This window comes from Oncorhynchus nerka, linkage group LG7 (assembly GCF_034236695.1).
Source record: "Oncorhynchus nerka isolate Pitt River linkage group LG7, Oner_Uvic_2.0, whole genome shotgun sequence".
NCBI lineage: Eukaryota > Metazoa > Chordata > Actinopteri > Salmoniformes > Salmonidae > Oncorhynchus > Oncorhynchus nerka.
In genome coordinates, this window is record NC_088402.1 from 62,569,192 (window position 1) to 62,583,359 (window position 14,168).

At 41.1% G+C, this 14,168-nt stretch overlaps 1 protein-coding gene across 2 annotated transcripts in view; it reads right to left on the minus strand.

The window, feature by feature from the left end:
- Nucleotides 1-14,168, minus strand: part of LOC115132142 (collagen alpha-1(XX) chain) — a 39,756-nt gene that overhangs the window by 21,822 nt on the left and 3,766 nt on the right. For both annotated transcript variants that reach the window (XM_029664422.2, XM_029664421.2), the window contains exon 2: nt 666-782. In XM_029664422.2, the coding sequence (XP_029520282.1) occupies nt 666-762 (97 nt within the window). In that variant the 5' untranslated portion in view covers nt 763-782. The remainder of the gene's footprint in view (nt 1-665; nt 783-14,168) is intronic.

Sequence of the window (14,168 nt, forward strand, 5' to 3'; positions counted from 1 at the left end):
AGATATGAATCATAGCACTTACTGTTGATGCCTGACTTTAGGCACAGTCTTCATTCGGGGAGGTGGGGGCTGGGACAGGGGTAAGGGGCAAGGGTCTCTGTTCACATGGAAATGCTTTAGTAGTGTCCCACTGTCTCTGCATCTAGTTCTGGCAGAGGATCAGAGGGGATCTGGAGACTGGGGTCAATGCCCCGCACTCCCATGAATAACAACAACAGCCCAGAGATCAGTCATCACTGCACTGGGAGCTCTGAGGGAGTAATGTTGCATACTGATAATGAAACATAAAAAAAGGTACACTGAAAAATTTGGCAAAATTAATTGTTTTGTTTAAACCTATGACTAATATCAGCCAATAATATTATCCAGTCATTATTATATTATATGATTATCGGACATAAACGGCTTAGTGTGTGTGTGTGTGTGGGCAACACAAAGGAGTGAATGAGTTCACATTAGTGTCCTGAGAGTTTGTGTAATTGCTAACATGAGTCTGCATGTCAGACAGACATCTTACATGTCAGTCTAGAGAGGTTACACAATGCCAGGGGATTTGTATGCTTCTACAGCTAGAGCAACATATCCATTGAATACTATGGTCACATGGTACAAACATGATCTGATACATAGTAGTGATGATGTACTAGTAATGAAGTACATGGTACCTTGGCTATGGACTCCAGAGTTCATTAGCACCAGGAGAGTGACCAGGAAAGGCCCCATCAGCTCTGGGCAGCCAGGTCGTTGGCAGTGAAGAGGCATGATGACTAGAACATAGAAACCTGAAAAAGGAAGGCAAACAATGGTCATAGTTAATAGTATATAACGATTTGATTATTGCCAATATTGGTGAGTTCTGTGCGTAGGTCAAAACCTGTGGGAGCACAAATGAGAGTTTGTCGAAAGCCATTTTGTCAAACTTTAATCTCGAAGAAACCCACTTAAGCAAATGGATAAGGCAGGTAGTGTGACTAGGACAGGCACAATTACCGTATAACTAACCGTTATGGATGAAGACGCTCATTAAAAAAACAAAAAACAAGTCATAACTATAAAAAGAAAATATGCTGAATTTCTTTGTGAACAAACAGCTGACTGAAGATGGGTCGTCACTAGTTACTAGAAGTCGACCGATTAATTAGGGCCGATTTCAAGTTTTCATAACAAATCGGTGTTTTTGGATGCCGATTTCGCAGTTTTTTTTTACACCTTTATTTAACTAGTCAAGTCAGTTAAGAACACATTCTTAGTTTCAATGACAGCCTAGGAACAGTGGGTTAACTGCCTTGTTCAGGGGCAGAACAGATGTTTACCTTGTCAGCTCAGGGATTCAATCTTGCAACCTTACCGTTAACTAGTCTAACGCTCTAACCACCTGCCTCATGAGGAGACTGCCTGTTACGCGGATGCAGTAAGCCAAGGTAAGTTGCTAGCTAGCATTAAACTTATCTTATAAAAAACAATCAATCAATCATAATCACTAGTTAACTACACATGGTTGATGATATTACTAGTTTATCTAGTGTGTCCTGCGTTGCATATAATCGTTGTGGTGCTTATCGTTGCTCCAATGTGTACCTAACCATAAACATCAATGCCTTTCTTAAAATCAATACACAGAAGTATATATTTTTAAATCTGCATATTTAGCTAAAAGAAATCCAGGTTAGCAAGCAAAATTAACCAGGTGAAATTGTGTCACTTCTCTTGCGTTCATTGCACGTAGAGTCAGGGTATATGCAACAGTTTGGGCTGCCTGGCTCATTGCGAACTAATTTGCCAGAATTTTACGTTATTATGATATAACATTGAAGGTTGTGCAATGTAACAGAAATATTTAGACTTATGGATGCCACCCGTTAGATAAAATACAGAACGGTTCCGTATTTCACTGAAATAATAAACGTTTTGTTTTCGAAATGATACGTTTCCGGATTCGACCTGATGAATGACCAAAGGCTCGTATTTCTGTGTGTTATTATGTTATAATTAAGTCTATGATTTGATATTTGATAGAGCAGTCGGACTGAGCGGTGGTAGGCACCAGCAGGCTCGTAAGCATTCATTCAAGCATTGAGCTGTTTATGACTTCAAGCCTATCAACTCCCGAGATTAGGCTGGTGTAACCGATGTGAAACGGCTAGCTAGTTAGCGGGGTGCGCGCTAATAGCATTTCAAACGTCACTCGCTCTGAGACTTGGAGTAGTTGTTCCCCTTGCTCTGCATGGGTAACTCTGCTTCGAGGGTGGCTGTTGTCGATGTGCTCCTGGTTTGAGTCCAGGTAGCGGCGAGGAGAGGGATGGAAGCTATACTGTTACACTGGCAATACTAAAGTGCCTATAAGAACATCCAATAGTCGAAGTATATGAAATACAAATCGTATAGAGAGAAATGGTCCTATATTTCCTATAATAACTACAACCTAAAACTTCTTACCTGGATATATTGAAGACTCATGTTAAAAGGAACCACCAGCTTTCAGATGTTCTCATGTTCTGAGCAAGGAACTTAAACGTTAGCTTTCTTACATGGCACATATTGCACTTTTACTTTCTTCTCCAACACTTTGTTTTTGCATTATTTAAACCAAATTGAACATGTTTCATTATTTATTTGAGGCTAAATTGATTTTAACTTAATATAATACATCAATAAAAATAAGTGTTCCTTCAGTATTGTTGTAATTGTCATTATTACAAAAAAAAAATATTGTCCGATTAATCGGTATCGGCTTTTTTTGGTCCTTCAATAAAAATCGGTATCGGCATTGAAAAATCATAATCAGTCGACCTCCACTAGTTACCACAAAGTCATAAATCCTGCCTATTTCTTAAAATCAGATTTGAAACCTAACCACACTGCTAACCTTAAATTAAGACCAAAAAGCACATTTTTGTTTTAATTATTTTTTATGAGAGCCAATTTTGACTTTGTGGCTGCACCATCTAGTGGAAACCCTGACGACGTGATGCCCGAGCATTTGTGTGGTTGAGTCCGTTTTGGCCTTAACATCGACTCTTAACAACCAAGGTTATGTCTGTAATCAAGGTTCAGTGAGCTATTGGATCACTCCAATATGGTATCCTTCTGCTCGTTAGGATACATTCAAAGTAAGAATTTCAGATTAGTCCTGGGTACCGGGTAGTGCTGCGGTTGACCCCATTAAACACGGCCCTCCGCAGACCTGGTTTGCGGCAGCAACATTGACTCGATAGTACCTAGCAAAAGTGCTAGACGATGTCCAACTGGTCGAGGCACACATTTTAGCAAGGGGAACTCTCAGAGCAGGGCCCACAATGTAGCTACTCCTCTAGTAGAATGTGTCACCACAGGAGGCAGCACTGAGCAGCCGGACAGCTGATACGCTATAGTAATAGTGTCCACAATACAATGTGAGAGTCTCTTTCGGTGGAGTTCTGGAAATGAGCCTGTGAACATAACACATGAACAGCTTAGTCTGTGTAATGTACAGTTGAAGTCAGAAGTGTACATACACTTAGGTTGGAGTCATTAAAACTCGCTTTTCAACCACTCCACAAAATTATTGTTAAGAAACTATAGTTTTGGCAAGTTGGTTAGGACATCTACTATGTGCATGACACAATACATTTTTCCGACAATTGTTTACAGACAGATGATTTCACTTAATCACAAATCCAGTGGGTCAGAAGTTTACATACATTAAGTTGACTGTGCCTTTAAACAGCTTGGAAAATTCCAGAAAATGTTTTCATGGCTTTAGAAGCTTCTGAGAGGCTAATTGACATCATTTGAGTCAATTGGAGGTGTACCTGTGGATGTATTTCAAGGCCTACCTTCAAACTCAGTGCCTCTTTGCTTGACATCATGGGAAAATCAAAAGAAATCAGCCAAGACCTCAGGAAAAAAAAATTGTAGACCTCCACAAGTCTGGTTCATACTTGGGAGCAATTTCCAAAAGCCTGGAGGTACCATGTTCATCTGTACAAACAATAGTACGCAAGTATAAACACCATGGGACCACGCAGCCGTCATACCGCTCAAGTTTACGTACACTTAGGTTGGAGTCATTAAAACTCGTTTTTCAACCACTCCACAAATTTCTTGTTAACACACTATAGTTTTGACAGGTCGGTAAGGATATTACTTTTTTGAGAAATGTCCTCTGGTCGCATGAAACAAAAATAAAACTGTTTGGCCATAATGACCATCATTATGTTTGGAGGAAAAACGGGGAGGCTTGTGTAACCGATGTGAAATGGCTAGCTAGTTAGCGGTGGTGCGCGCTAATAGCGTTTCAATCGGTGACGTCACTCGCTTTGAGACCTTGAAGTAGTGGTTCCCCTTGCTCTGCAAGGGGCGCGGCTTTTGTGGGGCGATGGGTAACGATGCTTCGTGGTTGACTGTGTGCAGAGGGTCCCTGGTTCGAGCCCGGGTATGGGCGAGGGGACGGACTAAAGTTATACTGTTACACTTGCAAGCCGAAGAACACCATCCCAACTGTGAAGCACGGGGGTGGCAGCATCATGTTGTGGGGGAGCTTTGCTGCAGGAGGGACTGGTGCACTTCACAAAATAGATGGCATCATGAGAACGGAAAGTTATGTGGATATATTGAAACAACATCTCAAGACATCAGTCAGGAAATTAAAGCTTGGTTGCAAATGGGTTTCCAAATAGACAATGACCCCAAGCATACTTCCAAAGTTGTGGCAAAATGGCTTAAGGACAACAAAGTCAAGGTATTGGAGTGGCCATCACAAAGCCCTGACCTCAATCCTATGGACAATTTGTGGGCAGAACTGAAAAATGTGTGCGAGCAAGGAGGCCTACAAACCTGACTCAGGTTACACCAGCTCTATCAGGAGGAATGGGCCAAAATTCACCAAACTTGTTGTGGGAAGCTTGTGTAAGGCTACCTGAAACGTTTGACCCAAGTTAAACAATTTAAGGCAATGCTACCAAATACTAATTGAGTGTACGTAAACTTCTGACCCACTGGGAATGTGATGAAAGAAATAAAAGCTGATATAAATCATTCTCTCTACTATTATTCTGACATTTCAACATTTTTAAATAAAATGGTGATCCTAACTGACCTAAAACAGGGAATTTTTACTAGGATTAAAACTGAGTTTAAATGTATTTAGCTAAGGTGTATGTAAACTTCTGACTTGTGTCCTCACTGGGTTCAGCACACTTGGGGAAAAACCCAGCGGACAAATGTAAGTGCCGGTTCACGTCTGTCAGACACAACCGAGTGGTTAGGTAATAAAGAGTGGTTAGGCCGGAGGATAACACTCCCCTTGTCTGCACACACTCTGAAACATTCAGCGCTCACTGAAAGAGCATGAAGTTCACTAACCCTCTTAGTAGAGGTAAGAGCCAACAGGAATGCCACCTTCATGGAAAGGTGCTTCAAAGACGCTAACCGCAGCTTGAAGGGTGGCCTAGCAAGTACTGACAGCACCACGTCAAGGTCCAAGTTTGGCACTGAACAGGCCTTAGTTAGACTTCTGCATCCAGCTCCCTTAACACATTTTGGAGAGCAATGGGTGGCGATCGTCATGGCACGCCGAAATTGTAGCCAAATACACTCAAAGCAGATGCCGCTCGGCCTGCATCAATCAGTGATTGTAAGAAGTGTAAAAACGTTTGTACATTACATGACTCTGGGGCAACATTATGACCCTCACACCAAGTACAGAATATGCCCCACCACATTTGATGCATGTTGGGGGAGAAAGACCTGGCATTCTACAACGTGTTCACCACATTGTCCTGAATGCCTAAATGCCTTCACTTGCCCATTTACGCATCTCAGGGGCCAAACCAAAAGCTAGAAGTGGAGTGGATCCGGATGCCAGGGCATCCCTGAGCCTAAGAGTGCAGGTTGGGTCTCAGCAGCAGCTGCCATGGGGTCCCAGAAAGGAGGGACAACATGAGGCTGAACCATGGTTGTCTCGGCCAGTATGGGGCCATCAGGAGCAGCCGGTGGCCCTTCAAACTGGCCCTGTCTAGCGTAGCTCTGATCAGGGGAAATGGTGGGAAGGCATAAAGTGTTGTTGCTGGCCAAACCCAGAGGGCCTGGAGGGTCCTACATCAAGAACCAGCGGGGACAATGAGTGTTTCTCCTGAGATGACAATAAAAAGCCAGATTTCAACCGGTTGTGATCGTTGCTCTATAACCCATTTGTTTATACGCCACCGTGATTTAAAATAAGGCCGTGACAACAGTCACACAGTGGCGGAATAAATTCAACTACACATACATTTTTCCCATCACAAAACCGGAGAGCCACATTGCTCTGGATAAGTCCACAAGGCAAATACTGCACTTACCAAACAGTTGACCTGCAGCATGGTCAAGAAAGTTAATGTACTCGACAGCTACTGATTTAGAACCACAGAGTTACCGCAAGTCAGCACAAAGACACCAGGAGCACTGCCTCCACTCTTCCAGCACCATTTCAACTTAAACATAATCAACAAGGTAATATTTTGCTCAGTTTAATACACTGAAAACAAACTTAGACACCAAAACCAATTAAGTTGGCAAAACGGTCTATGGCTCTGCCATTCAGTAAACCTTTAATTTTTGTTTTCATAGGCTACCTAGTTAAAATGATTGTTAGCCTAACTCCCTCACATGGGCAAAAACCAGCTAAGTTAGCTAGCAAGTTAATGTGAGCCCACTAGGCTACATATTGACCTTCATTCATCTCAGGTCAGTGGAACAATACGCATATTTATGGTTAGATTAGAATCGCCATCATAATCATTGGCCTGTACAGAGAATTAGGTCAAAACCACAAGTCCAAATCCACAAGTCCAAATCTCCATCCATGGCTTAGGAAAGGGCCAATTTAGCAAGCATGCTACTGAAGGACATCAAATCAAGCAGACCAGAAACAGACGTTTGTCTGAGAATGATGACATTTTGCTTAGGATGGTATTTGATTTGTGTGAAGCAAAATCCAAACTGTCATTTTGCTGTGGCAGGACAACCCACATTTGAGCTCAGCTCAACACTGATTGGCTAATTATTTTATTTAAAAAATTACCACGTGAGACATAATGCTTGCTGGCGCCAATCAATCAAATGCTAGGGCAGCAACATGTCATACTCTTTTGTTCCAGACAGCATCAGATACATGGAATACACATACTGTTCAGATGATGTCTCGAGTGAGATACAGCCACTTGTGAATTGATAGAAAATTATGAAAACATGGTCAAATATATTTGTCAAATATTTGGGGAAGCCTGGCTTCCCTTGGCATCCATAACTACATAACACTGTTTGTTAGATCAGATTTGTTGGACGAGCGCCAATCTGGTCAATGGAACATCTGATTTCCATTCTCCTTTAACACATCTATGGCTGCCTGGTATTGTGATGAACATCACAGTGGAAATTATTGCAAATTTGCTGTGAAATAATGTTACTGATGTGGCTCAAGCAATGGCAAAGCCATTTGGGGTTTACTACCTTTATACGTATTTGGGCATTTTTATTGTTCAGAAATGTGGTGGGTACTCTCTTCGTTCGCTGGACGTTATCCTGCTAACTGTTCCAAATGTCCGAACTGAATTTGGTAAAAGGGCTTTTATGTACTCTGCGCCATCGTCTTGGAACACCTTACAAAATACTTTTAAACTGGAAGAACTATTTTTAAATCACTGATTAATGATCTTGAGACTGATTCCCTGACCTGTCAATGTTTTTAATTTGCTGTTTTTTTTGCACACATTTGTTTACATCCCTGTTAGTGAGCATTTATCAAGATAATCCATCCGACAGTTGGGGACAATATAAGGCCACTCTAAAATGTGCGGTTTTGTCACACAACACAATGCCACAGATGTCTCAATTTTTGAAGGAGCATTCAATTGGCATGCTGACTGCAGGAAAATCCACCAGAAAATGTAATGTTCAGTTCTCTACCATAAGCCGCTTTCACCATTATTTTAGAGAATTTGGCAGTATGTCCAACCGGCCTCACAACCGCAGACCATGTGGAACCACACCAGCCAAGGACCTCCACATCCGGCTTCTTCACCTGTGGGATCATCTGAGGCCAGCCCTCTGGACAGCTGCTGGAACAGTGGGTTTGCACAACCTTTGTTTCTGACAGTTTGTGCAGAAATTCTCTCTCCGGGAGCTCATCTGCGTTCTCGTCTACCTAGCCTGGGTCTCGACCTGATTGCAATTCGGCATCGGAACCATCTTCAGTGTGCAAATGCTCACCTTTGATGGCCACTGGAACACTGGAGAAGTGTGCCTTACGGATGAATCCAGGTTTCAACTGTATCGGACAGATGGCTGACGGCGTGTATGTCATTGTGTGGGCGAGTAGTTTGCGGATGTCAATTTTGTGAACAGGGTGCCTCATAGTGGCAGTGGGGTTATGGTATGGACAGGCATAAGCCACGGCCAACAAACAATTGCATTTTATCTATGGCAATTTGGATGCACAAAGATACCGTGACGAGATCCTGAGGCCCATTGTCATGCCATTCATCCGCCGCCATCACCTCATGTTTCAGCATGATAATGGATGGTCCTTTGTCGCAAGGATCTGTACACAATTCCTGGAAGCTGAAAATATCCCTGTTCTTCTATGACCTGCATACTCACCAAAACTTGACACCTTCTCATTGCTGGGTTTTTGTTTATTTTGACTATTTTCTACATTGTAGAATAATAGTGGAGACATCAAAAGTATTAAATAACACATCATGTAGTAACCAAAGAAGTGTTAAACAAATCAAACACATATTTTATATTTGAGATTCTTCAAAGTAGCAACCCTTTGCCTTGATGATCGCTTTGCACACTCTCGGCCGTCTCTCAACCAGCTTCATGAGGTAGTCACCTGGAATGCATTTCAATAACAGGTGTGCCTTGTTAAACGTTCATTTGTGTAATTTCTTTCCTACTTAATGCGTTTGAGCCAATCAGTTGTGTTGTGAAAAGGTGTGGGTGGTATACAGAAGATGGTATTTGACCAAATCCATATTATGGCAAGAACTGCTCAAATAAGCAAATACTTTAAGACATGAAGGTCAGTCAATCTGGAAATGTTCAAGAACATTGAAAGTTTCCTTGTGCTGTCGCAAAAACCAAGTGCTATGATGAAACTGGCTCTCATGAGGACCGGCACAGGAAAGGAAGACCCATAGTTACATCTGCTGCAGACGATAATTTCATTAGAGTTACCAGCCTCAGAAGACACAGCCCAAATAAATGCTACAGAGTTCAAGTAAAAGACACATCTCAACATCAACTGTTCAGAGGAGACTGTGTGAATCAGGCCTTCATGGTTGAATTGCTGCAACAACAAAAAACACTACTAAAGGACACCAATAAGAAGAAGACATTTGATTTGGCCAAGAAAAACAAGCAATGGCCCTACCAAGCAAGAAGGCAGTAACTGCTCGTAGCGTAGAACTGAGACAAATTGCTATCATTTACCTTGGTTTCACAGTAACTTTATGCAGTCACTGCTAATATGACCCCCACAATAGAGGCAGAATACTTATCCACATGATTAAGCATGTATTTAATCTAGCAAAAATTACATGAACTCATTTGACCAAATGAGCAGTTACTGCCTTTTTGCTTGGTAGGGCAAATCTGTCCTTTAGTCTGGAGTCCAAATTGGAGATGTTTGGTTCCAACCGCCATGTCTTTCTAAAACGCAGAGTAGAAGAACGGATCATCTCTGCATGTGTGGTTCCCACCGTGAAGCATGGAGGAGGAGGTGTGATGGTGCTTTGCTGGTGACACTGTCAGTGATTTATTAAGATTTATTAAGGCACACTTAACCAGCATGGCTACCACAGGATTCTGCAGCGATACACCATCCCAGCTGGTTTGCACTTAGTGGGCCTATCATTTGTTTTTCAACAGGACAATAACCCAACTAGAGGTTGACCGATTAATTAGGGCCGATTTCAAGTTCATAACAATCGGTAATCTGAATTTTTGGATGCCAATTATGGCCGATTACATTGCAATCCACGAGGAGACTGCGTGGCAAGCTGACCACCAATTACGCAAGTGCAGCAAGGAGTCAAGGTAAGTTGCTAGCTAGCATTAAACATATCTTATTAAAAACAATCATTCTTAACATAATCACTAGTTAACTACATATGGTTGATGATATTACTAGTTTAACTAGCTTGTCCTGCATTGCATATAATTAATATGGTGCCTGTTAATTTATCATCGAATCACAGCCTAATTCACCAAACGGGTGATGATATAACAAAAGCGCATTCGCGATTACAAACATCGTAATTAACTTGCCAGAATTGTACATAATTATAACATAACATTGAAAGTTGTGCAATGTAACAGCAATATTTAGACTTAGGGTTGCCACCCGTTCGATAAAATAAGGAACGGTTCATTATTTCACTGAAAGAATAAACGTTTTGTATTTCAAATGATACTTTCCGGATTTGACCATATGAATGACCTAAGGGTCGCATTTCTGTGTGTTTATTATTTTAAGTCTATGATTTGATATTTGATAGAGCAGTCTGACTGAGTGGTGGTAGGCAGCAGCAGGCTTGTAAGCATTCATTCAAACAGCACTTTCCTGCGTTTGCCAACAGCTCTACGCAATGCTTGAAGCATTGCGCTGTTTATGACTTCAAGCCTATCAACTCCCGAGATTAGGCTGGCAATACTATAGGTATATGAAATACAAGTGGTATAGAAATAAATTGTCCGATAATAACTACAGTGTAAAACTTCCTAACTGGGAATATTGAAAAACTGGGAATATTGAACCACCAGTTTGTGTGTTCTCATGTTCTGAGCAAGGAACTTAAAACGTCAGCTCTTTTTTACATGGAACATATTGCACTTTCTTCTCCAAAACTGTGTTTTTGCATTATTTAAACCAAATTGAGCATGTTTCATTATTTATGAGACTAAATTGATTTTATTTATGTATTATATTAAGTTAAAATAAAAGTGTTCATTGTTCATTCAGTATTGTAATTGTCATTATTACAAATATTTTAAAAATATATATATATTCATTTAAATAAAAAATATATATACATAATTTGTTTTTAAATAAAAATATATTTTAAAAAGTATAATTTTAAAAAAGAAAAAACATTTTTTAAAGTTTTTTTTTAAATAAATAAAAAACATCGTCCGATTAATCTGTTTTTTTTATGTGTAACTTTTTTTAGTGACAAATAATTCCATATGTGTTCTTTCATAGTTTTGATGTCTCTCACTATTAGGGTTGCACATTTTGGGGAATATTCAGAGGTGGAAACTTTCGTGGGAATCTTCGAAGAAAAACAGAAAATATATGCAAATGAATATTAATACCATTTCAAATGTAGGTGTTTTTTGCATTGGATATATTTACCATATCATATGGAGACAGAAACCTTTCACGTTATCATAAGTAAACATAATTGCAAATGATTAAATCCTTCCAATAGAAATAAAAAAAATGTTTAAAAAATTACAAATTGAACTAACTTAAATGAGTTAATACTTCACATTGGATGATTTCACTGAACAACAAAAGAAAGGGGATATTGAATGATCCCAACGATCCATCTCCTAAAAACATTTTTAAAAATGTATCTGTAAAATGATAGTCTAGAAACTAAAGCTTTGGTTGTCTTCCTCTCAGGCTTCCATGTCTTCTCCCTGGATCTCCTCAATGTCCACCACTTGAACATCAGACTGAGGTCTCATCTTCACTACTTCCCAACCTCGTTGTCAGGCTCAAAAAGCCTCAAATTTGCCCGAATGGCCACCAATTTTTCAACCCTTGTATTGGTCAGCCTGTTGCGTGCTTTGGTAATGTGTGTTCCCAAACAAGGACCAGTTGCGCTGATGTTGGTGGGATTTGGAGGATGATGGAGGCAACAGGGGAAAGAGCCTCAGATCTTCCTTCCACTAGGTGGCTGAAGAGATACAGTTGAAGTCGGAAGTTTACATACACTTAGGTTGGAGTCATTAAAACTCATTTTTCAACCACTCCACAAATGTCTTGTTAATTAACAAACTATAGTTTTGACAAGTCGGTTAGTACATCTACTTTTTGGAGAATTGTCCTCTGGTCTGATGAAACAAAAATATAACTGTTTGGCCATAATGACCATCGTTATGTTTGGAGGAAAAAGGGGGAGGCTTACAAGCCCGAAGAACACCATCCCAACCGTGAAGCACGGGGGTGGCAGCATCATGTTGTGGGGATGCTTTGCTGCATGAGGGACTGGTGTACGTCACAAATAGATGGCATCATAAGACAGGAAAATTATGTGGATATATTGAAGCAACATCTCAAGACATCAGTCAGGAAGTTAAAGCTTGGTCACAAATGGGTCTTCCAAATGGACAATGACCCCAAGCATAATTCCACATTTGTGGCAAAATGGCTTAAGGACAACAATGTCAAGGTATTGGAGTGGCCATCACAATGCCCTGACCTCAATCCTATAGAAAATTTGTGGGCAGAACTGAAAAAGCGTGTGCGAGCAAGGAGGCCTACAAACCTGATTCAGTTACACCAGTTGTGTCAGGAGGAATGGGCCAAAAGTCACCCAACGGATTATGGGAAGCTTGTGGAAGGCTACCCGAAACATTTGACCCGAGTTAAACAATTTAAAGGCAATGCTACCAAATACTAATTGAGTGCATGTAAACTTCTGACCCACTGGGAATGTGATGAAAGAAATAAAAGCTTAAATAAATCACCCTCTCTACTATTATTCTGACATTTCACATTTTTTAAATAAAAGTAGTGATCCTAACTGACCTAAGACAGGGACTTTTTACTAGGATTAAATCTCAGGAATTGTGAAAAACTGACTTGAAATGTATTTGGCAAAGGTGTATGTAAACTTCCGACTTCAACTTTATGTTGGCACGACTGCCACATTGCATCTCCATCCCAAAGCCCTTGCTTGGAAGTGTACTTTGCCAGACTGCCAAGAACCTTGCCCTCATTCCGGACAAGGTGGAGAGACACGATAGTGATGGCACCATTGGCATTGTTAATCTCTGCACTAGACAGGATGCTCTTGCCAGCATACTTGGGGTCCAACATGTACACTGCTTCAGGCAGAAATCTAAATGCTTTTTGATGCATTTCAGAACTGCAGTTTCCTCTGCTTGGAGCAACAGTAAAGTGGGCAGGGCAGTACAGATTTCTTCTCTTACATCTGCAAGCAGAGTCTGAATATCAGACAAGATGCAATGGCTACTGCTATAGGTTTCAGGAGTTTCCGGCTGCTTACCACACTCTCCCAAAATACATCATCTAGGAAGATCCTCTTGATGGGGCTGTCCATATCGGGAGACTGTGATATGGCCATTTCTTTGAGATACACCTTCCCCTCCAGGAGACTGTCAAACATGATGACAACACCAACCCAACGGATGTTACTGGGCTGCTTCAATGTCGTGCTCTTATTCTTCACACTTTGCTTGGTGAGGTAGATTGCTGCTATAACTTGATGATCCTTCACGTACCTAAACATTGGGGCGGCAGGGTAGCCTAGTGTTGGACTAGTAACCGAAAGGTTGCAAGTTCAAATCCCCGAGCTGACAAGGTACAAATCTGTCGTTCTGCCCCTGAACAGGCAGTTAACCCACTGTTCCTAGGCCGTCATTGAAAATAAGAATTTGTTCTTAACGGACTTGCCTAGTTAAATAAATAAAATTTCCTTGGCTCTCTTGTAGTGTGTCCATTGTTTTCAGTGCCATGATGTCCTTAAGCAGATTCAATGGGTGTGATGTGAGGGTAGGACTCCTCCACTTTAGACCAAGCAGCCTTCATGTTCGCAGCATTGTCTGTCACCAGTGCAAATACCTTCTGTGGTCCAAGGTCATTGATGACTGCCTTCAGCTCATCTGCAATGTAGAGACTGGTGTGTCTGTTGTCCCTTGTGTCTGTCCTCTTGTCGAATACTGGTTGAGGGGTGGGGATGATGTAGTTAATTATTCCTTGCCCACGAACATTCGACCAGAGATGATTTCAAAAGTCTGCTTTCTCTGTGATTTACTTGACCTTCACTTGAACTCCGTTGAACTCTGCATCCAGCAAATAAGTAGATAAAGCATGTCTGGTTGGAGGGGTGTATGCTGGGCGAAGAACATTCAGAAATCTCCTCCAATACACATTGCCTGTGAGCATCAGA